We start from the raw sequence: 24,818 nt of genomic DNA on the forward strand, positions 1-24,818 counted from the left end.
GCGCCCACTGACCGCGTGTCACCGCCCCGCGAGGGGGGGCGCGCGCGGTGTGGGGGAGGCCGTTAGGAGGCCGCAGCGGTGTGACGCCGCTCGGCCTGTCAGTGTCAGCCTCAGTCAGTCAGTCAGAGTCAATACCAGCCAGAGTCGGCGTCAGTCAGTCAGTGTTAGTGTCAGTCAGTCAGTCAGTCAGTCAGTCAGGACAGGGGCGTCACGGCCGCCAGCGCCCACTGCGGGCCCTGCCGCCCCAGGCCGTGCGGCCTACCTGCCACGCGCTCACCCGGGGAACAGCCGACTCAGGGTACCTCCCCTCCCCGGGTGTGGAGTGAGGGTGCGCGGGGCAGAGCTGGTCCCTGCCGTAGCTGCCCTCGTCCCTCTCCTGGAGCACCGGCTGCCGGAGGGACAGGCTGCCTGTCCCGCTGTGTGCTGTCTGGAGGGAGACTCGAAGCCTCGTGCCGCGCCAGCTGCTGGCTGGATTTTAGGTGGGGTCAGCTGTGCGGAGGCTCACCTTGTGAAGTGCACTGTGGGTGGAATGGTGTTTGAGTCGGAGACGCACCATTTGGAAAAAGTTAAGTGGAGTTTTAAGTAAGTTGCTCAAAGTCTTGGGAGAGACCAGAGAACCGAACCCATTAGAAATGAAGACTGAGGAGGCCATGACAGCGAGTGGTTGTATTGCTGCAAGAATTGTTACTATAGCAGGGAGGCTGGCATGGTGTGGAAATGATCCCCCATTTCAAATGGCGGGCAGGGGTGGAGGCTTGCACAAGGCAGCAGCCGCATCAGAAGGAAGTGGAAAAGATACTGGCCTACCACCTCTGCCTCTTAGACTACTGAGAAGAGCCAGTTAGCCCAGAGCTTGTACAACAGATTATGTACAGGATTTAGAAAATTTTAACTGAGGTGCTTAAAATTCAAAAGAGGGACTTAACTTTTAATTCTTATGAAACTGCAGTTAAGAAGAAGAGCACCTTTGAGAGTAGGAAGAGGCATAAAGGTGGGGAGAGTGAAAGAAAAATAAAAATTACACTCATTAGACAGCTGTCCTATTTGTGTGAAGAAATTCTGTCCAGTAATTATGAATGCTTTCCATAAGTCATTTGCACCGAGAGATGCAAAAGGCCTACAACTGAAATAGCGTCTTATTTGCCTTGCCCCATTCCCTGGCATCCAAAGGAATAAGACAGTGCGTAAGATCTGCCTCTGTTGGAGTTTAATCTGATTCCAGGCTGCCGTGGTCTACTCCTTTCCTCCTCCTTTCTCTTGGTTACATATTCCGCTTCCCTCCTTTCCAGTAACATTAGTTCTTCTGCAGCAGGGCAGTCAGCTGGCTAAAGATGCTGATCTGCCTGAAAACTCACATACTATTGTGATTGTTCTGGGTATGTTTTCAGCGGTATCAGTTGCCTGACGTACATGGGTCACTGCATATCTGCACAAACGCCACCACCAGCTGAAGAAGGGGGAGAGGACGGCTTAGCTGGTGCTGCAGGGGGAGGAGGCCCCAGGTAACATCCGCTTTTGCTGCTGTGAAATATCACCTGAGCAGAGAAGCCAGAAGTGACAGCTCAAGTCTAGAAGGGCAAAGGAGGAGAAGGAAGGCAAAGTAGAAATGGGACCACAATGGTTGGTCTGTTTAGATGTGGTGGCAACTTAGGTTTTAGAGTTATCATCACAGCAATGACCTAATAGCAATGTCCTCAGCTGATGAAGAGAGGAAGACCTTCAGTCTTTGTGCTGGAAAGAGTTGTGACATGAAACAATAATCCATCTATCTTTGCTCAGAACCTGAGGGGAAAAAAAATAATGAAAAGGACTGGGTAAGTGCTGCTGTCCGTGTCAGTTTTCTATTACTATATGATGGATTATTGCTAACTTTTGCTCTTTTAGCCTTCATTGGATTCCTTAAAGCTCCAAATCTGATTATCCAGGAATCCCAATTGTCTGCTTTAAGACTCTAACCTGTATAGTTTAAAGACAAGCTTGATGGCATGAACTCGCAGGCTCAAAAGAAGACAAAAGCAGTAGACAAAAGGAATATCAAGTCTTTTACTTCTGTGGTTATGTTTCTTAAACTTTGCTGCTCTGATGGCAGTACAGGAATCACTCACTCTAGACAAAGCAGTGCAAATACGTGAGACTTCTGTCTCTGCTTACCAAGTTGAATTAAAAATTTATTGACCAGGAAATTCTCTGCAGAGAGCAGTGCAGGCAGACATACTGTAGCTTCTGGTCTGATTAGCTACCTGACTTTCTGCAAATAGAGCTTTGTCCCTGAAATGTTCTTTGTGTACATTTAAGCATGTGAGTGACTCCACAGAAGACAATGTGACTGCTCACCTTGCTAACAGTAAGAAAGATCTGCAGTGTCAGGGCCTTGCAGTGTATAAACAGTTAATTTCAGTTATCTGATAAGAGCTAATTTGAAGTTGTTTATTGACAAAAGAATAAAGAAGTTTATACGAGTTACATTCTTCGTTCTGCATACTGCTTTGTATGCATAGGCCCCTATGTTTGCACAAGGCTCAGAGACTTCAGAGCAGTTTCTTTGCATACAGAAAAAAAGTATATGAACATTTACCTAACATGAAGGAAAGAAATTGAAACATCAGAAAAACAATCCTAGTTAGAAAGGAAAAAACCAGAAATTCTGCTTTCATCTGCAGTACTAATACATACGCATCAACCTAACAATGAATCAAAATTGCAACACAGCAAGGATAGCTACGGAGATGCATAAATACTGAAATATGCATTGTAAATACAAATAGCTTTAAAATAAAATTATAAAGTAAAAGTTTACAGATTCCAATCCTGTGCAAAGCATGCAGATTCCAGTCCGGTGACTGTTTCCATTTCCTATATATTTCCCTTAACTTTTATTATCTGGGGGATCCAGTGGTTCTCAAGATCCATGGAATTTCTCCCATGTTTAAAGCTAAGTACATGTATACAAATTGGCGAGAGCTATGTGTTAGTCATTTTTGCATCCTAAACTATGTTTTGCAAATAGGCAGGAATGTTTCATTTGAGTATCATTTATAAATAATAATTTTAATATTTACTACCCTTGTTTAATGATACTGGCATCTCAGCTAACCGGATACCATGGGACAGCATTAAAATATTTTGAAACGTAATCTCGTAATCGTACCTTTTACTCGGGAGAGGCTCAGCACGATGACAGCTGGGTATGTTGCAGTAAATCCTAGTATACCTGAAACTCATGCTGAAACTTCAGAGTTATGGATGGTTTTCAGTAGGTAGGGTGTCATGAACAGGTGATGAATACATAGGTCCTCTAGCATTCTTCTTTGCAGCTTTCCAGGTGTCAAATGTTGCATAATTTTGTGTTCTTCTGATTCACACTCTTACTTCATGTGGCCAGTGTCAGCTGTGCAGTACAGGCTGGCTGAGAGGCAGCTTGCTTCTACTCTTGTCTCAGTTCTCTTTAACATTCATATCTGATGTCTGTCTTCTCAATAAATAGTAACAAAAAGTGTTTCAGGATCCAGAGCTGTTTTCACATTTGATTGTGGGAAATTCTCTTTCCAGCGAGGTTTTGACATTTTATTTCTAGCTGTCTGTCAGCTACATTATAGTAAATTTATTATTTTTATACTTTGTGAAAACTTCATAAGGCTCTTCGGTGGAGCTGTGCTGTTCTTCAGAAAGCAAGGGGCACCGCTCACTGGGTGGTTCTCTTTCCCTTTTTCTTGCTTGCTACACCTAAACTTTAGTCTTCCTAACCTTACACCCATTGCCATTATTTCTGAATGTTCCTTGTTCTTTTTGCTGCTCGTTCAGTCTTTCACTATTACTCTCATTCTTTCTACTCCTTTTCCTTCTTTTTGTGTTCCGCTTCTACTCTTCCCTGTTTCTTTCTTTCTAGCATTTTTCAAACTTGACAAGAGTTGCCTCCTGATTTGTTATGATGAGTTATCCTGCTTTATAGCAACTTAAAATAAGACTGTTGAGGTAAACAGTGCCCGATGACCTTGTTTCGCAGACTTAGGTTTAGGCTTCCCAACGCAGTTAGAGAGATAATTAATGACATTTCCTAATCTAGCTGATATTGTTCAATGAAACTGTAAAAGAATATCAACTTTGTCTAAACACGTTGACTTTATTTGAAATCTTTGTCTTGTTGGGAAGGTCCTTACATGCTATACTAAGTGTATCCACTGAAAAGGGCACTGTTGTGTACTGTGGCTTGGAAGATTAGAAGACGGCGCTAGTCAAGGCTGTTCTTGAGTCATTGCCTGAGCAAGTCTATAGCAGCTTTTCTGTATTCCTCCATCTCTTTTCACATCTTTGGTCTAGCTTTCAAGGAATATGACTCTTGGCTATTTATGCTTGGGTCAGAACTCAATATTTTATAATGATGAAAGATCTGATTCACCAGCTAGGCCCTAGGTTACTTGGTGGGCTTGCACCAGAGCAAACCAATGGTACTTTCATTGGTAGCCAATGAAATTTCACTAGCTCAAGTTTTTTATGAGAGAGAAATATGATTTGATTTCTCTGCTATTCCTGTTTCACTTGAAGCACCTGCTAGAAATTTATCACAAGCTTTTTAACCTCAAAGCACCTTACCAAGGCAGTAAATGTAGAGTGAAGGACTCTTCGGTGTTTTAAACCTTGTTACCCAGTCCTGGGTGCTTTTACTTCAGACTCGCTCTTCACACTTTGGTCTGTTCTTCTCCCAGGAGCTTTTGTCTCTGTGGTCTCTTGTTGACAGCCATCTTTGAGCTAGCCACCATCCTTTGGTTCTGTGACCCATGCCGATACCAGAGGGGCTCACAACGTGAACCTGCTCTTGCTGACCTCGGTGTGTTCCCAGAGAGCTTTCTGTCAGACAAGCAGATGTAAGCGCTGCGGTAGCAAACAGAGCCCTAACTTGCAAGGCAGGCTTTGGAAATGAAAATGTCCCAAAATGTATTTGTTATTTCAGAATTATCTGTCCCACTCCTGACTTACATTTCTCAGTAGTTTCCGAGACTGTTACCTGTTGTCATTAACCACATGCTCCAAAAATACCACCATCTCTTTCCAAATATAATCTGTCATGTTTTACTTTCCAGTAACTTGATTTTTCCAATCACTTTTTAACTTATGGAGATGAACTGTTTCTCTTTCCTGCATCTGTGACCTCATCTGTAATATGATTATCTCAGTGCAAGTTGCAGCTCAGCACAGAAGGATGTGATGATGGGGAAAGATAGCCTCCTGTTCATTCACCTACAGTAGCTAAAAACAGTTGTGGCTCCTGTGCTGTAAGAAATGCAAGCGAGTACAAGATATGTAAAGACCACTTGCCATGGCAAAAGCCTCCAGGTATCTCTTGTGGAGCTGAAGTGAATAAATGGAACTCCTTGCATCTGGAAGACTTACTGCTCCACCATGTTGCATGTTTATTCTGAGACAATAAGCAACTTTTTTGTTTCTAAATCAGGAGTTATTTCACCTAATTCATTAGTACTATGTATGGCAAAAAGTTGTCATCTGTTCCATCTTGATTGTCACAAGGTAGCTGATAAATTTCTCGTTTGCTTTATTTTTCCTGGCTTTGTGTAGTGTGACTTCTTTCCTTTGTGACTGAAGGATGCTAAAAGGAAAATGCCATCTTCAGCATCACATTTAAAAGTTAGCAAACTTCATACACAGCAGAGAAATGACCAAATCAGTTTTGTTTAAAGCATCAAGGCTCAACCTACATTTTCTTTCTTCATATTCCTCTCAGGGGAAAGAAGCTATGCAAGACATTTCTTGCATTACGTGCTATTTGTGGAGGACTAAAATATGTGGCATAATTTATTCAGTCGATTCTTCTATCACTCTGTCTTGCTAGAATATATTTATATATTCTGTCCATGTGTACACATTTGTTTTCATAGCCACATTCATAAATATGTTTAGGCTTATATTAAATGTCTGCTAGACATGCATTTTATTTCCATTACATTTGCCTGTAAAACATTTTAAGATATCTGAAGTAGAAGAATAAGAAATAAGGCTACATAAAAACTCATTTGGAAGAAAAGTGACAATCTGTTTCTTTAATAATAGATGCCACATTTCCCTGTATGTTTTATATTCACAAGTTGCTGAAGGAGATAGGGTAGAGAAAAATAAATATCAATAGCAGTGTATATATGAAGGCCCTGTTAAGCTATTACAGGATTAATGCCAAATAATAAGACTGTATAAATGATTCAATTAAAGATTCACATTAGATTATAATAATAGATTGCACATGTAGATCACAGCACAAGAAAGAGATTTCCAAACTGCATTGTTTTGAATCTGTAATATCCCTACCTGAGTCAATGGAAGTAATCCAGATTTTCCTTACCTTGTATCAGTCAGAACCGGAGTTAAATTAACAGAACACATGTGAATGTGCTGAGAAATATGCATCTGATGGACATGGAATGACAACGCCTTGAAGAGTTTTCTGGCACTTTTTCATGTACTGACGTGAAATTTAAAGATATGATAAATGTTATCATGGGCAATGAAATCTTAGAGTTCACCCTTACTGAAATGAATAAAAACTGTGGTGGAAAATTTACTAGTGATAAATAATGATATTTCCGGAGAGTTATTTCCTTAGCAGCTGAAATAAAGTAATATTAGGGAATACCACGTACATTCTCTCCCAAAACAGGGTGGAAAGTTTGTGCCACACAAGAGAGAAAATAGTTTTCTCTGTGTATTATTTGCCTTAACTTTCATCTTCACACGCACTCGAGCCTTAGAGCATGTGCTTTGAAAAAGATATTGGAGGACCTGCTGCTTTCTGACATGCTAGCACTAATTTGTCTTTGAAGCCTTCAGTAAAACTACTTGGAGGAATTTTCTGCATCTTTTCTTCTTGCTGCTCCACACAAAGCAATTATGAAGAGACTGACACTGTGTTTGATGATGGGCAGCGGTACTGAAAGCTTGTCCAGTCCGTCTGAAGTGTTTTGTTATCCTAATGCTACAGGAGGTATGTGGTCTCATGAGCATGGCAAGAGAGGAATGTGATGGTTGCAGTCACTGAGGAGACAGGGTAGGAGGCATCCGATCTCTGCAGAAGTTTACAAGTCTGATGCTAAAGATCAAACTGGAGGGAAGTGTGTGTGGAGTACACAGTAGGAAATTCAGGATGCATAGAAAGATGAGAGAGGCATGGCATAGATTTCACTGTGACTGCCCAAGGACTTAAAATAGCCGTGCTGTAGGCTTAAAGTCTTCTGCTGTAGGGATTAAACAAGAGAGAACCCGCAGCATGGCACACGCAGTGGCTGAATGATGCTTTAGGAGGTGACATCAAATCTGAACATGGAAAAGTACAGATAAAAATTTCTCAATGCTGAAGGCTGCAAAGAAACAGAGGCCACTGTTGTGCTCAAAAGGATATATGCTAACAGACAAATGAACGAAAAAAGAGCAGATAATAAAGAGTATAGTTAATGAATAGGGCTATATTTACAGAGGACCTCAGCCATGCTAAGGTTAGCAATAGAGACATCATTCATTCCTCCAACACTGGTCTCACTGGCCCAGCCTGTCCCCTGGCTAGGGGCAGGTCTCTTCCAGGCCCAGCCCAGGGAAAAAAAATATCAAAATTAGCCAAAACAAAAATTGCTGGTTGTATATATTTATTTTCACCAAGATAATTACACTTTGCTGTAGTAGGTAATTGAGTATCTTCAGTGAGCTTAGAGTGCATTCATCTGAAAATATTCACTGTAATAAAGAGAACTTTTTTCCTATAAATAATATGACAAAGTTATATCTGAAACACATATGTCACTGAGTCAAAAAATAAATCCAGATAGACCAACGACAACATAGAACATAAAGCACCCTCCTCCAATCCATTTAAGCAAATGTTTTTTTCTTCTGAGATAGTAACACCAGGGTGTTCACTCCATCTTCTGCTCATAGCTGTTAAAAGTTTTACATCTCTTTGTAGACTCTTTATACATAAAAATACTTGCTTCTGTAAATATTTTAATTTATTCTTTACCTCAACAATCTGTTATCTTTTACCATTAAAATTAATATTTATTTGCTATAATGTCCAATTGTCAAGGCCCATATTTGTCATAAAGTAAATTCTTAATGGGATAAATAAATACTTAAAGTTACTCCTATTCCAGAAACACTTTGTGTCCAGCTATAAAAAAAACACCCAACAAAATTAGTTGCTTAGTGTCACTTCTTTCTTAGTGGTGTTAGAATGATAGAATGCAAGTAAGAATTCAGGTCTCCTACCCTTGAGGACAATCCTTCAGGTTGACCATGAAATAATAAGGTACAAACTATAGAGGAAAGATAAGTAGACAGTGTTAGTGGTGGAATAATTACATCAAATTGGAGAAAGTTTAGGATAAAATTCACAATAACAAATTAACATGTTAGTCTAGTCTAGATTTCAAACCTATGAACTAAAATTCCAGTTGGAATAAGAAAAATACATTTTTTCTATTTTCTGTATCACTCATTGCCCAGCCAAGGTGCTGAGGGAGATCAAAGATGCTGTGAAGGCAGAGCGCAGGGCAGTAATGCGAGGCGGGGGCTACCCCCTGGTAAAGTGACTGTCATGTCAGAGCATGCGGCCAAGGTAACTGTTTCAGGTAGTCAATGACCCTCCATGCAGCAGCTGGTGCAGGGGCCCGCGAGAAGAAAAGCATCCCCTGACTTGACTAAGTAGCACATAGGACCTCGTTCAAAATGCCACCATCAAAACGTTGCTGGGGCAGTAGCTACTATAATACATCCAGATCCTTGCAGGAGCAACCAAATTGTGTACAATTGCACTCAATGTCAAGAAGGGAGCTCCTTAAAAGTGAGGAGATGTTTTTTAAAAAAGGAAGCTGAGGGGGAAAGAGCTGTTAACAGAGATCTGTTAAATCACAAGTGGCACAGAAAGGCTGGTCGGAGCAGATTGTTCATGTTTTTTCCAATGCAAGAACTAGGGGAATTAAAAGATCTAGGAAGTCACAACTCAAAACAATGTAAAGGAGGATATTTTTCAGGAAACATTTACGCAAGCTGTGAAACAGAGTGTTGAAGACACAAAAAACTTGTATGGCCTCCAGTGCAGGTCAGATGTATTTGTTGAAGAGAAATCCACTGGAAGTTACCAAATACAAAGATTTCTAGACCTGGAAGTCTCTGAGCTGAAAACCGTTGAAGGCTTGGAGAGGACAAGAAGGAAGTGTGATATGTGTTTGCCCTGTTTCTTCTGTCTGTGACCACTGCTGGAGGTAGGATTTGGGGCCAGGTCACATCCGCTCTTTTCCTACCCTCCATATTTCCAAAACAACTAGACAACTAAAGCAAGGATTCTAAAAATATTTACTATACCAGCAGCAGGTCCAGTCTGTGCCTTTAATGAGGCAGGAGTCCACTTAGGGGAAAAAAAAAAAAGTTGTAATCATATAAGTAAAAATTGAATTATTATGTGCACGGCAGAAGTATTAGAATCATGGAAGCTGCCTCATCTCAGTAGCTCTTCTCTGAAATCAGAATTTTGCACCTACAGTACTTTTCTTTGAATGTGGATCGTGGTGCTTCATCTTTTAGGCTTGTAGGAGGCAACTGGAAAAGCAAAATAATTCCACATGGACATCACATAAGTGCTTGGGCAACCAAATGGAAACCAAACTGTCCTTCCTGTTGCATAGGTAGCTAGGAGCTCTGAGTAGTGGATTTTAATAAATGATTTCTGCATGGAGTTAAGAAGAGAAGCAGCAAAGCACATACATGGTAGGCAGCTTATTATGGTAGAACACAGAAGCTGACACTGATTTTCTGCTTTCCCTTGGCCTAGGTGCAATCTGAGAATACCCTCTGCTGGCCAGTACCATCACAGCAGTATCAGTAGGCCATGAGAGCCACTGCTTGAACTAAAGGAGTAACTGGGAGCCGCAGGCAACAGCTGTCCTTTCTGCTGGAAACCAGACAGTGCTGGGGAAGGAGAGGTGGGCACTCAGCTGGGTCTGACCCTGGTACCCACTGGGGGTACGGAAGGGATGCACACCAGGACCGGAGTACACAGTTCAGGTCTACCATAACATGCTAAGGGCTGTGGGTAGGGTCTTGCAGGTCAAGAAAGCAGTGCAGGGAAAGAAATGCAGAATGTAGAGGATGAAAGTCAGCTAAGGATTCAAACGGTCTCTCTGGGCATCATTTCATCAAGCATCTATGATATGGGAAACTCAAGGAGTCACATGCGATCCCTTGTACTGAGCGTCTCTGCTCACAAAACCCAGTGTGTGGATCACCCTCCCCCTGAGACTGGCAGAGCGGGAGGACTTGGGAAGGAGACTCTCCCAGGTGCATACAGAGCCAAGAATCACAGGCTCCCGGAGGATGAAATTACCTGGGACCTTGCTGGAGATCTACCTAGGAATTTTTGGAGGATCTTGCAACTGAACTGTCCCTCCTGCCCTCCCCCCAGAAAGTGACTTGAGGCATTATACCAGGAAATGCTGTGCATTTGTAGATTGTGCTCATGCTAGGAAACAGAGCAAGGGGAGGTTTTGTTCTGTGTCAACAACTAGTACAACTGGGAAGTAGTTCAGCTTCCCTTAGAGGATTTCCCAGGCGAAGCTCCAGGCTAAAAGTAAACTGGGCAGTATGTCCTTCCTTACACTGCAGCCCTTGCTGTTACAAGGATCATTCACAAAGTCTGTGAGTTACAGAGGAAAGCTGCTGCATAAAATTGCATCATTTTGGACCTGAACCCATACAGCAACCTTCCCCTGTCATCATCTCCACCTAGGGGGGAGCTACGACAGCAAAAAAACTCTGTGCAATGCCGAGGGAGGTGACTTCCCTCTCTGCATTTCTGACCATATGTTTATATCCCACAACATTTACTAGTATCATGGAATCATAAAATGGTTGGAGCTGGAAAGGACCTTAAAGATCATCTAGTTCCAACGCCCCTGCCATGGGCAGGGACACCTCCCACTAGACCAGGCTGCTCAAAGCCCCATCCAGCCTGGCCTTGAACACTTCCAGGGACGGGGCATCTACAGCTTCTCCAGGCAACCTGTTCCAGTGTCTCCCCACGCTCACAGTAAAGAATATCTTTATAATATCTAATCCAAATCTCCCCTCTTTCAGTTTAAAACTGTTAGTCCTCGTCCTATTGCTCCACTCCCTGATAAAGAGTCCCTCCCCATCTCTCCTGTAGGCCCCCTTTAGGTACTGGAAGGCTGCTATAAGGTCTCCTCGGAGCCTTCTCTTCTCCAGGTTGAACAACCCCAACTCTCTCAGCCTGTCCTCACAGGAGAGGTCCTCCAGCCCTCTCATCATCTTCGTGGCCCTCCTCTGGACTTGCTCCAACAGGTCCATGTCTTTCTTGTACTGGGGGCCCCAGAGCTGGATGCAGTACCACTTCCCTCAGCCTGCTGGCCACGCTGCTTTTGATGCAGGCCAGCATGCAGTTGGCTTTCTGGGCTGTGAGCACATGTTGCCAGCTCATGTTGAGCTTCTCATCAGCCAACACCCCCGAGTCCTTCTCCTCAGGGCTGCCCTCGATCCATTCACCGCCCAGCCTGTGTTTGTGCTTGGGATTGCCCCGACCCACGTGCAGGACCTTGCACTTGGCCGTGTTGAATTTCAAGTAAAACAAAAGTGCGGTAAAGAGAGTTTTAATAAAGTAAGCACTATACTAGGCATTTCTTCCATGAACAATTCCTTGTCTTGACTGCAGAGCAAAATTGAGTCCTTATTGCCCTGGACTACAAGAGATAACCAAGAGTTAGCTGCTGTTCTGAAGTATTTATAGCGTAAATGTCAAGGCACAACACTGGAAACAAAATAATATAATCCTCATTTTATAGGCAGGAAAGGGAGGGACAGAAAAATTAGATGACAAGACTGCATTAAATCAGAATCCACATCTCTAAACTCCATGGCTAGTACTTTACCCACAAGACAATCTTTCCTGTTGTGCACCACTGCAAAGTGCTTATTAACACCACCTGATCCGCACAGGGTTATTTCACCCTCTGCCACAAATGCAAATCCTTTTAAAATGTAAGCTGGTAGAGAATCACATTCTTGTTGTGCAACAAATGGAAGTGTCACATTTTCCCTGTCTTTTTTTAAATCACGGAATAATGTCCTTATTAGTTCCCCTTTGTACTGCAGCCTGTCTGCACAGAGAAGAGTCATCAGGCGCTGTGATAAAGAAGAACATCCCTCAGATATTTTTATCTGTGGACTGGGAAATATTAATAATTTTTCAACTGCTAGCTGTTCATTCTTATTCACCCTTCTGGATATTCATCTCACGTCGAATGTTAATTTTGTCTGTCTGTGACCTGATCTATGGACAGTTGTCCAAATTCTGAAACATTGAAGGCATGGCCAGACACAGGTGAAAAGTGGTAGGAAGCTAAAAGTCGTAGAACACCTATTCAGCTCATGAGCATCCAAATTTCCCTACTGCATATTATTGCTTCATCAGATCTACTGCCCTGGCTGCATGCATAGTGATCCTTAACCCAAACCTGTCAAAATAATCTGGGTATGTTTAAGCACTGTAAATGATATGCCTTGTCTCACCTGAATCACTTTGAGAGAACTAGGTTGCATGCATGGTTACTGCAACTTTCCCCTTCTCTCAGGTTCTCCATGTGACTATTGTAAAGGGTCTTGAGATGAGGGTAGGGGATGGCTTTAGAGAAGAGTTGGGGGGGTTTCTGGGCTAGATCTACCCTAGTATTCACATTTATGGCATTAATCAGTGTTGACAAATTTCCTGACAGTCCCCCAGCCCCCAGCAGGTGCATGCGCACACACACCACGTGTATGTGGACATCACACACACTCATTCCCCCTGACCCTCCCAGCGTGTCCACAGATCCACTTGCTGTATCCTGCGCTCACCATCGGCAACGGGGAGCTGATCTGCTGATTTGTCGTTCCAGCAGTACAATAGATCACTGCACTAAGAGAAGCAGACTACACTCATCCACCTGAATCAATAGAGGTGACTAGCCTGGGACTACGTTTCAGATACAAAAACTGGGACAAGTAGAGGGGCTGTCATAAATACAGGTTTCAATGGAGTGAGGGAATTAGGAAGATATAAGACTAACTGCTTACTTTTCCTGAGTCTTCTCTGCAGTGACATGCTGTAACCCTTTAATGTAAGGAGAAAGGGGCACATGCGTAAAAGGAATATTTATCCTTCTGAGACCTCTTCTCTATGTGAATTCCCATCCAATCCTTGGTCTTAACCTACCATCTTCCTTATTCCAGGACTGGCAATCTTTCAACAAAGGAGGGGTAGGTTGTATTTTTCTTTCCCCAGTTAGCTATTAAGTGTGCCAATGGAAACTTGGCGATAGGAAACGTGACGATGCTGCTTCTGCCTGTGGCAGGAGGTCTCAGTTCCTGCTGAATTTGAAGGTCCATTGGGGCCAGAAGCAAATGCATCTCCCAGACATCTCTTTGAAAGTGCCCAGACCCACCACGTTCTGTGTCTGTGTGATAAACCTGACCTAACCCTATCCCCTCCTTGCTGTTGTCTTACTCTGCGCTCTGCAGCTTGTCTGTAGTTGGGCAAGTGGCCCTGGGAATTAAACTCCACAAAATACCAGCCCCAGTATCCTGGCCTTCAACAGAAAGAGGCAGTCAGCTGGAACGCTGTGGCTGGGGTGTAGCCCCAGTTGTGCATTGTGTGGGGCACCTTTCTTTTTTTCTATTTATCAAAAACTGATTGTTATAAAAGAGAGAGACCACACAGGGAATATACATTCTCCAGAGAACAGCTAAATACTAAGCAAGTGGCTGGGACAGCAAGCATTGGGACTGACTTCTTGATAGACTCCTTGAATAACTAAACCTACGGGAACACTGACATTTTGGGTATAAGCCAGCCACACCCTTCATAATTAGGGCAAAAGCGCTCTGTGAGTTGACAACATCCCTATGTTGCTAGCTACTCCTGTGTGTCAGGTACTGAATTAATCTAAAGAGCCAGAGGAATGTTGATGTCAATGGAAATTATGCAACATATACTTTGAAAACAGATTCTGAAATAGCCCCTTAACCACAGAGGAACTAGACCATTTAATATATACTTAAATGTCTTGCTAGACCAAAGCTACACAGTATGTTTGTGAGTATGCTTTGAGCAGCCTGGTCTAGTGGGAGGTGTCCCTGCCCATGGCAGGGGGTTTGAAACTAGATGATCTTTAAGGTCCCTTCCAACCCAAACCATTCTATGATTTTATGATTCTATGTATGGGGTCTTACTCTCATACATGCATTTCTTCCTCTGTTTCCCCCAGGGAGCAGCTCTTTTGCGCACTTAAATAAGCTGGAAACAGTTGAAACTAAATCCCAGTATGTAACGTGAATCCTGCATTTAGTGGGTTTGACTTTCAAAAATGCAAATACACACAGGCCCTGATGACTTCAATAGCATTTATGGGTGCTCAGTGCTTGTATAAATGTCACACTATTTATAACATATTTCTGTGTCCTTTTTTTATATTCTCTGTTGGCCTGTCTCTTTTCCACTGTGGTATCTTTGACTGACATAGTCACATCAGGATGTAGCATGTGTTTGAATAATTAAGAAAATACAAATAAAAGTTATCTTTATTCTAGTCCATATTTTTCCATTGCTCAACCACCAAAGATAACAGTACCATTTCACCACTGCTTTTTACATTCTATGGAAGAAAAATACTTTTAGTTTTGCAGTGGTTTATTAAATCTTCCAAGTCCAATTATTTGCCCCTAGAGTTTCCCCCCTAAGCTTTAGAAAATTGTTTCAGCTATATCCAAACTCATGCCAACTTCCTGGCTTCTTGGCCGCAACCCGTCAGCGAGTGCTCTACTAAGAACCACTTTCAGGCTCTCCTTGAACCTCTTATTCTTGCTGCTTCCTACGAAGAAGTAAACAAGGGGGTTGATGCTACTGTTAACGGTGGAGAGAACAACGGTGACGTGGTTCTGCTGGCTGAGCAAAGACGACCAGTGGTGGTAATTCAGAAGATACAGCAGCCTCATAGGCATGGCAAAGATGAGGAAGACAATGACTGTGGCCACAATGATGATGTAGAGCTTTGACGAATGAGGTCTCAGGGAGTTACGATGAATCCTGATAACCAAGATCAGGCTGGACAGAATCATTAGAGGAATGAAGATCATGAAAGTCAGGATCCATGTGAAGATGAGCAGTGCTTGGCAGTGATTCCCATCGTCAAATTGTTCCTTCGTTGAATCATCTTTGCATGTTAAGTATTCGGCTACTGTCATCAGAAAAGACAGAGTCCACAGAATTGCACACACAATTGCCGATTGGTGCTGTGACCGGCGGCATCGGTACCAGATGGGGTAAACAATAGACAGACACCTCTCAATACTGATGGCTGTCAGGAGATAGAGACCAGTATTATATCCGAGAAGGAAGACAATAGACAGTGTGGTGGTTATATAATAGTAAAAACCATATGCGAATCCAAAACCAGCAATGTACTCAATTGACAGAATAAATGTACAAAGCAGTAAGGAGATGTCAGCAATGGACAGGTGTGTGATGTACGCAGTGAATGGATTTCTTTTGATCTGGAAGCAGAGGCACCAGAGGACAATTCCATTTTCACAAAAACCCAGGAAGGAGATGATCATAATTACCCAAAGTGGGGTCAATATCTCCCAGACCCTTTCCTGTGTAGAAATGTTTCTGTGCATTGAGATGTTCTCTGTGCCTTCGCTGGGATGAAACGTTATGTTTGACTCATCCATGGGGAAAGCTCAAGTTTGGATAGCACAGCTCTTCCTTCTGTAAATATGTATAAAAATATACTGTGAGCATTGTGTGCTCCTCCCCTCCCCGTTTTCTTTCTGTTTTGTGGACCCTCAATTTCTGATCATATCTGAAAGCCTTAGGAAAAGGAAAACCAGTTTTAATATACTGATGCTGTCTGAAACCCAGTTGGAACTACTCTTGGCAATGTTAAAGATTGCTAAGTTCATCATGCTAGCAGAAATCCTGAGCTTTCGTCCCTATGGGGTTCAGCTTACGAGTGCTAAACCACAGCTGAAGAGATACCCTCCTCAAAGAGCTCTTGGACAAGCAATGTCTCCATCACATTGCAAAGTTTCATGATATAGTGGTCACAGATAGCATTGGTGGTTCTTGTTAGAGCCCTAGATTGTTCCCAGACAGGTCTTTTCAGCTCCCATTGAAGCTAATTACATTAATTTTAAGTTAAACGTTGTATTTCAAGTTAATTTGGTTCATAAGTTTTTCGTTTAAAAAAAAAAATGGTACTAGTGTCACTTTTCCAGGAAGGGCTTTAATTAAATAAGTAAAAATAATATGTAGCTAATCAGCATTGTATTACCTCCAAGTACAGAGGTGGAGGGAAGGTGAAATGCCACTGTTTTGAGACAGTAATTTTTTACCAGATTTAAGTGTCATCTATCGTAGCATAACATAATTTAACCATGTTTACACAGTCAAAACATTTATCACAACTGCACATATCCTTCAAACATTACAAATCCAACCCATCACAAGGAGAAGTAGTTGTTCAGGTTCCCTACCATTGTTATAATGGTTTTAACTGTTGCTTTGCTGAGTTATAGAAAAAGCTCTCCATTTGTATGTCTCCTTTTTTCTCATAACAGCAGATTTTCATAGGAATATTTCATGCCACCTTCCCTGTTAACTTCCTGGCTGCCTCTGTGATGATACAGTCATGTTCAGGACCCTTGCTGATTTACTGATGTTAACAGGAACTAACTGTTGACAATAAGCTTGGCCAGCTGACTTGGTTCATCCATATAAGCAGTCTTGTTTATTAACATACCATAATGAGAATTTACCCATATGCTCAAGCAGTTAAGAACATCAAATCAAGATAAAGAAGCTTTACTAGGGCAACTTTTGCAATGATTATTTAAACAGGGGCATTTACCCCAGTCATAATTTTTCTCTCATGAGCTCTGGCTTTCCTGGGTTCAAAACAGCTTCTTAAGACAGGATATCACCTTGTAAAAAAGACCATTCAGTAAACAACCAGGGAAGCCTCAGGGCTTGCTGACATTTAAATGTGCACAAAACATTAATGATGATCCCACCTGCATATTGACCATGCCACCTTCTGAGACGCAGTCGGAGGGTGCAAACAACATAGCTGGAAATGTGGTACAGAAGTGAGTGTGAATGCAACAAGTAAATGCAGTGACCAGAATGAGTGGCAAGCCTCCCAAAAGCAGTGTTCTGCAAAAACTGCAGAGGGAAGGTGCTCAAACACTGTGCTGCTGGAAGTGTAGTAAAGCTTCACAGGAAAAAAGGAGAGGAGAAGCTATCTACTTCAAGACTTAAAACAAATAGGAAAGGAAAAAAAGAATGAAAAGACTCAAGTATGAAATAAAGACTCAAAGTATGAAAAGACTTCAGAAAGGTCTTGATTTGTATGTGTGTATAAATGGAGTATTTCTCTCTGGAGAGCAAAACAAAGAGGAAAAAGTTCTGGACTTACTAAGGTCATTCCCACGTGAGAGCATTCAGAGATGAGAACGGAAAGAATCCTCTCCTTCCAGATACATCCATGGTCTGTTCAGATTTCACTGAAGCTGAAGATCTTCCCTGAAGAAGCTGCAAGTTACCTTCACCAACCATTTGCCTTTGGTAAGAGGGGGAGCAAATAGTGACTCTGACCATGACGCCCTCAAAAAGAAGTGTGCAGTTCTCCCATTGCTCCTAATGTCTGAGGCATGCCAAGCAAAGGGCCCCAGGCTCATCATCTGAGGCTGTGCTTCAAATGGCATCACTCAGGAACTGGCAAGTCATCTAGCTGAAAGTCTGGGAGTTAACTCTTGTGGGAACTGAATGGCAGCATATGGAAAGTTGTCCTGAGCTGCTACAATACCAAGAGACATAGTTTAAACAAACAAAGGCAAAGTGAGTAGGAAATCTATTTGGGGATGATAAGATCTGAAGGAAAAATCTCAATGTAGAACTGTACCACTAAATGCCATCTAAAATAATACAAGCTGATTCATAAATTTGTCTTATATTTTTTAATATGAGAAAAGAGGAAAGCAAGAAGGAAGGACAGGGAGAATGAAAGAGAAGAAAGAAAGAGAAAGAAAGAGAAAAAACAAGGTGAGGAAAAAGAAAGAGAAAAGGAAGGGAGGAAAGGAAGGAAAGGAAGGAAGGAAAACTAATTCACAGAATTAAGAAAATAGACAGAAAGAAAGAAAACATAGAGGAAAGGAAGTAGCCACATCATTGTGTTAGTCTCGTACATCCATTCCTCTTGGTAAAAACCGTATCTTGAGATTATTCTACCAAAAAAACCCCAGCCACGTAAAGCAAAAGTCTGTTCTTGAGATTTGAACAGTCTCCCCTGAAAAGTTCAAACAGGCCTAGGAGCAGATAAACTCTTTGAAAAGTCCCCTGAGGATGTCCCCTGCTTTTGCCCCAAGTATTAGGTTGTTTTTATATTCAGATATTAGCAGAACAAACATTCTTAGCCAAAAAAGGAGAGAGTTTGCTTGGTCTTCTCCTTTAGATGTTTCACTAAAACTACCAAATCCCCAACGGGAGAAACTACTAACTGATGTGAGAAATAAATGACCCCAAAGGGAGGGTCAGAATAAACTTAGGAAAGAAACAGAGTGAAATAAAAACAACTTCTAATTGCTTTTTGTTGGCTTAAGCTGTAATCCACCTTACGTTCAACAGCTGTGGGACCAAAAGTTTTGAGCTACCTCTGAAAAAGGAAAAACCTGTTCCTTTCCCATAAAGTGAGATATGCATATGAGTAATGAGAAGGGTCATTGCAGGAACACATTAACGTTTCAAGATTAACCAGGTACCTGGGTTCATAGCCCACTCAGTCTGCCGTTCAAATGCGATCCAAAATTGGGGATGCCCTGGCCTCTGTGTCTCCACGGAGTGGGTGGTTTCTGGCACCTCTTTCACATGTACACAGCACCTCCTTCATCACGAGTCCCTGGGGCACCATCAGTCACCATCTACATGGCCAGGGCAGCAGTATGAAACCTGGTCTTGAGAGGAATAGGTCACAAGCACAGCTTATCCTTGGTGACTTCAGGAGTAACAGGGAAGTTGAACAGCACAGGGGGACCCCGCACCTGCTCACTGCTGGAGTGTTTATATTAGATGCTGCCAAGAGATGGAGTGGCTATTTCTGAATCATTTTAACTATTCAGATATTGGACAAGGGGACTACAGTAGCAAAGCGTGGAACGCCAACAGATCTCGGGACTAGAAATTAGTATCAACAATGTCCTGGTTTCAGGTAAAACAGAACCGACTTCCTGTTCGGTAATTTTACTTCTTAGCTAGGCCTCTTCTAACTCTGAAATTAACAGCATATTGTGCAGAAAACTGTTCGTTCTCAGTGATAACACCAGTGTTTATAGTTAAAGACGAGGAAGGGTACCCAGAGAGGCTCTTGCTTATACTTATTGCTATAACAACCAAGATCAGCTATTTTCGTTATTTGCCCCGTTGGAGGGAAGTGGAAAAGTGTAGAGGGGTCCCACCTGCATGGAGGAGCGGACAGGACAGGTGGCCCAAAACTGACCAACAAGGGTATTCCATCCCATCTGCCCCACGCTCAGTATAAAAGCCAAGGGATCAAAGGGTCAGCGCCCTTTCTTCACTGGCCGACGTCGGAGGACAACCCTGTCTGTTCATCTGCCTTTGATCCTGATCCATGTGTTCCTGACTCAGCTCTGGAATCTAGTTCTGGGACTTCCCCAGTGCGTGCCTGTGACATTATCCTGGGAGTTTGATATGGTTTGGTATATACTGTATCAATTTTCATTATTTCCTTTTTAGTTTATTATTAATATTTCATTAAAATAGTTTAGTTCCTTTTAAACTTGTAAATCTCTTTATCTCTCCTCCTCCTCTCCTTGGAGCGAGAGGTGGGGGAAGAGCGTCTGTCATCTTGTCATTGGACAATTCATCCATAAACCATGACAAACCACCACAATAAAGACATGATGGACGACATAGATATTCTGTTGATTTTAATCTAAACTGAATATACAGCAAGATGTGACATGAATGATAATGTCTTCTATACTCCTGCACTAACCTGGTGGGGCAGAGAAGCCTTGCAGTGGATATAAATTGAATATACAAACACTTCCAAATATCCTGTATGTACAAAGCCAGCAGTGTTACTTTTTTATCATTTTGCTTTGAGCCTTTCAATAATTTCAAGTAGAAGGCAACCTGAAAAGAACTCGCAATTCATTTGTTAAAAAAAACTCAACAACCTAGGATTTATAAACTAAATTAGAGGGGTTTATGTGGTTGATACAGGTGCCAGTATATAAAAGAGCCTCTGTGTACCTGGGAATCAGATCTCCTAATTACATACTTACACGAGCCATGACAAAAACCCCTAAGGGATGAGCTTTGGCAGCACTTACAGACAGTACAATTTTTCCTGATGGTCATTCAGTCATTACCACTTTACAGCTGAAATTCATTCCGTAATTAGTCAGCTCAAACAAAGGTTAGGAGTTGGACTTAGGTTTCAGAGGAGTGTGGACTGAGGAGCTGAGCTCGAACAACGAAGAGAAGGGGACATTGGAAAGCTGAGGGGTTGTAAGATGACCGAAACCAAAACAGAGAGCTCTGGAGTGCCATGGAGAGCAAACAGAGTACTATGGGGCACACTGGGGACAAATGCATGCATCGTAAGTGCCTTAAGATCCATTAAGGCTTACAGATACTAGAAGAGCCAGAATGACTTATGGTTACTCCTCAGTGGGTGGTATGAGAATATCATTGAAGTAGGAGTTAGGTAAACTTTAGCATTAAGGTTACCCTGACCCAAGACCCACCACAGAACTTGCTACACATCTTTTATCCTACTTGTATCAGCCATCAGCCTAGCGTATGCCCACTTCCCTAAAAGGTGGTAATTGGTGGATTGTGTTATATAGGCAACAGGCATGAGAGCTGGATTTATTGTTGGCTTCTGCAATGCAAGGTGAAAGTACGTATCACCAGCTAGTTTTGAGGCCAGCAGGGATCGTTTCTTCATAGTTAAAAGTCAGGTCATGGTAGAAGTTAAGATTCAAGAAAACAGAAGATAAAGACTAAGAAGAATATGCTCAGAATCAAAGTTAGGATGAAGACTCCTTGGTGGCTGCTCAGTTGTTACAAGGCCAGTTGTAAAGTCCTGACAATTGGGATTGTGTTATTATGACAACAGTATGGAATAGCAGGCTCCAAAAGCATGGATTACTGATTAATCCTGAAATCCTACTGGGAGATTTTGACAACTGAAATCGGTGGGGGTGAATTAGTCATATTTTTCTCTGGGTGGTTAAGACCTGCTGCATGCTGTGTATGAAAGTGGATTTTGGGCCTGTGGCAGAGGGCCTGAGAACTAGGTGTACTCTGAGAACCTGTGAAGAACCTTATCTGAGGTAAGAATAGGGCGGCTAGTGAGAGACAGGCAGTTTATGGTTACTGTTGGGACTACACAGGACCCTAAAACAGTTTGGTAAAGCTATTTTCAGATTACTTTTCTATTCTTTGTCAGAGATGGTTTCGGATGATTCATGCATTTTAGGTTCTGCTCTGAAAAGGCTGATGAGCAAAGGGTGGTTAATAGCAGATCAAAAGCTAGGGGTGGATGGACCCAAAAATGGTATGCAGGGCCCTGGAAATCTCTGGCAGCAAAGTGAGGTGCCTGTCCCATTACCACGTTTCCCAGACTGGTGGCAGGTTAGAGGAATTGTTGACATGTAACTTCACAGAGTGACTGTCACGTGAGCATGGGAGGATTTTGGAGATGTTCCTGCTCCTGACTTGAGCCGCACCTTCTTTTTCCCGATGTGCACGACTCCAGCGACATGCCAGGGCTCGGCACTGATGGATGATGCCATGCGGCAGGAGGAGCAGAGCTCCAGCTCCACAGTGTCGGGGTGAAGTGTGTGCTGCCCGGGCACGCTTCTGCCAGCAGTGGAGGGGTGGGGAGGACAACTCCCAGCTGGCCCCACTTGTGCAACCCCACATCCAGCGGGGAAATTGGCCAGTCTGGGTACAGAAGCTGCGCAGATGCATTCATATGATACCAGGTGGCTGCATTTACCTGCCTGGGTACAGCACAGGTGATGTTCTGGGTCTGGGCTGATACCTCTGTGTGATGTAACAGTGCTGGTGAGGAAGCAGCCATAGAGAAGCTGCAAGGAGTTTCCCAAATCAGAGAGGGGCAGGGAGTGGGGGGAGAGTACCAGGAAGTGAGGAGCTTTTAGTGATGCTGTGACCTTGGGAAAAACTAATACAAAAACCCAAGGTTTCCTATTGCCCATCTTTCTGTGATTTTGTGGGAGAAAAGGAAAAAATATAAAATTTTAAAAGTTATAAAAAATGAATGGAAAAGGTATACTTGGTTAAGGAAAAGAATACATATCTTTACTAAAACACACAAGTCTTCACCTCTCAAAGAATCTCAGAAACATATTTCTGTATCTATTGGTTTAGAAGTAGTGTGTTCCCGCTCTCTGCCTGCCTCCCACGAAGTCATGGAGAGGGGGTACCTGGGCCTTAACGAAGTACGGAGCAGCTATCTTCTTTCTTCACAAACCAGCCTCACTTCTTTCTGTGCTCTGATCCGCTCTTTGTTAGGCTTCACCTGTCTGAGTCTTTGGTCATTACCAGTCAGTCCCCTGAAAAGCCTCATCAGTATTTTGTTCCCTATCTATCTGTCCCCTTCGTGAGAAATCGCCATGAGTCCTTCTCAAAACCTTGCTTATTCAAACAGCTTCTATCTTCAGCCACGCTGAATGTGATGAGGTCTTCTCTGTCCTTGGGTTTTAGAGGCTCTTCAACTGCCTGTAGACCTACCCTTTAGTCCCAACATGCATTAGCAGGTGGCAGCTCTTACCTTGAGGACAGCAGAGTCTGTCCCCAGTGGAAACCTACCCTTGCTAAAATCATTCTGAGTCTTATTTCCCTCGTGGACCAGCTACCGATGGCACAAACGCTAGCACCAAACCAAGCATCATCACACGTCAGAAGAGAAAATACACTGCAACTGCCTGCTGGCAGCCCCACCACCTACCAGGATTAGGGGTACCACTGCTATGTAGTTTAAGACAATACATGAAACAGTATTTTCATACAGTATTTTCAGACAATAGAGGAAACCGTTGGGGAGAGACTAGGATAAGAATGGAAGTAATAACTTGGCATATATGATTAACTAGTATAGGCAGTTTAGACAATTTTAGCTTTAGTTGTGGATTAGTTAGATTTAGCTTTAGTTACAGGATTAGAAAATATGAGACGCATGATAGAGATGAGTCAGAGCTTTCCATGATAAAAGGTTGCAAGAAAAGGTTTGAGTGCCAAGTAGCCAGTAAACTTAGCTTTTACTTTGTTTAAGTTGAGACAAGATGGTGTGATTATATCCAGTTACCTCACATAGACTAAGACATTTTTTATTACTGATAATGAAAGAAGGGTCGGTACCATGGTGCTGTATCCTTCAACCTGTGTTGTTTCTGGAGGTTCACATCAACAGATGTCCAGATCCTTCTTGAAACAGAGTTGCTGGTCAGACTAAGTTATGTGAAGTGCCTGCCCTAGTGAGAAAGACTGAAATTCCTGGAGGTATTTAAAAGGCATGTAGATGTGGTGCTGAGGGACATGGTTTAGTGGTAATTGGCAGTGCTAGGTTAACGGTTGGACTTGATGATCTTAAAGGTCTCTTCCAACCATAACGATTCTGTGACTCTATTAAATAATCCTTGCTCCTGATTGTACTAATCTGACTGTCTTGTTTCTTTTACCCCTTTTTTAATTTTTACTCTGTATCACATACTCATCCTCTCCATGCATTTCCAAACTATCACACAAGTTAGCCGTTATTCTTTATTTGCTCTCTGCACTGCAGGAATAAGTGGCTAAATAAAATCCTTGATGCCTGTTACTGAGACATTTAGTCTCTTTGGTTGGGTTTGCTAAATGCTTATGATTTTTCAGCTGAAGTCTGGTGGTCCAGAAGATCAAAGCACAGTAAGAAAGCTATGCCTGTTTGAACCTTATAAATGCTAACAAGAACAGGGAGCCCGTGCCCACTCTTGCTAACGAGGACTCTCTTGCTGCCAAGGACTCTTGCCAACAAGAACTCTCTCTCACACCATGGTGCCCGCGGTCCCTGCTTGTGTGCCTCTGCCCGGGTGTTGCTTCAGAGATTCCCCGGTCTGCGAGGTATCGAGATTAAATTTGTTCTTTGCCTTTCATCTGCGGTGTGTGGTTGTTCCTGCGTCCTGCCTGCATCGGCTCACACACATGTCATCCGATGGCATGCTTGCAAATGTAATTACTGTGTATGGATGTAATTAGATAATACGCAGTAAACAACAAGAGCTTTGTAGTGACATGACTGAAAGAGCTGTGTATTGCTATATGATGCTGGGATTTAATAAAGGAATTTCCATCTGAACTGTGAAAGTGGTCTAAAGTTCCATGGATTAATTCAGTATTTTAAATCAAAATTCCATTGTGGATATCACATTGTGGTTCTGCAGGGAAACCGTAGCCCAGTTCTCTCATGTCTCATTTCTCCTTTATTGGATTGAACCTCCCACAGCGCACCATGGAATAGGACTTTGTAATGCAGTCCTCTTTTCTCTTGCAGTCCAACTGGGAGCCTGACTGACAGAGACAAACATCATCAAATGGACCAGGGCATCAAAACATCCTTTTGGAATGGAAATACTTCTTTATACTTTAGGATTTTTCCCATATGTTGAATTTTTAAAATGAAGAATCTCAA

The 24,818-nt window shown here is 42.6% G+C and overlaps 1 protein-coding gene and 1 long non-coding RNA gene across 2 annotated transcripts; one reads left to right on the plus strand and one right to left on the minus strand.

Annotated features, from left to right (window-relative positions):
* Positions 1 to 11: 11 nt before the first annotated feature.
* LOC128907710 (uncharacterized) lies at positions 12 to 24,818 on the plus strand. The gene is made up of 3 exons (XR_008465706.1): positions 12 to 1,814; positions 24,023 to 24,250; positions 24,681 to 24,818. It is a non-coding gene; the product is annotated as an uncharacterized LOC128907710 (long non-coding RNA).
* Positions 14,528 to 17,777, minus strand: MAS1 (MAS1 proto-oncogene, G protein-coupled receptor). Its single transcript, XM_054196890.1, has 2 exons — positions 17,517 to 17,777; positions 14,528 to 15,808 (listed from the first exon to the last, which is right to left on the minus strand). The coding sequence occupies exon 2, from the start codon at positions 15,769 to 15,771 to the stop codon at positions 14,782 to 14,784; it is 990 nt and encodes a 329-aa protein (XP_054052865.1). The 5' UTR covers positions 15,772 to 15,808; positions 17,517 to 17,777; the 3' UTR covers positions 14,528 to 14,781.

This window comes from Rissa tridactyla, chromosome 3 (assembly GCF_028500815.1).
Source record: "Rissa tridactyla isolate bRisTri1 chromosome 3, bRisTri1.patW.cur.20221130, whole genome shotgun sequence".
Lineage (NCBI taxonomy): Eukaryota > Metazoa > Chordata > Aves > Charadriiformes > Laridae > Rissa > Rissa tridactyla.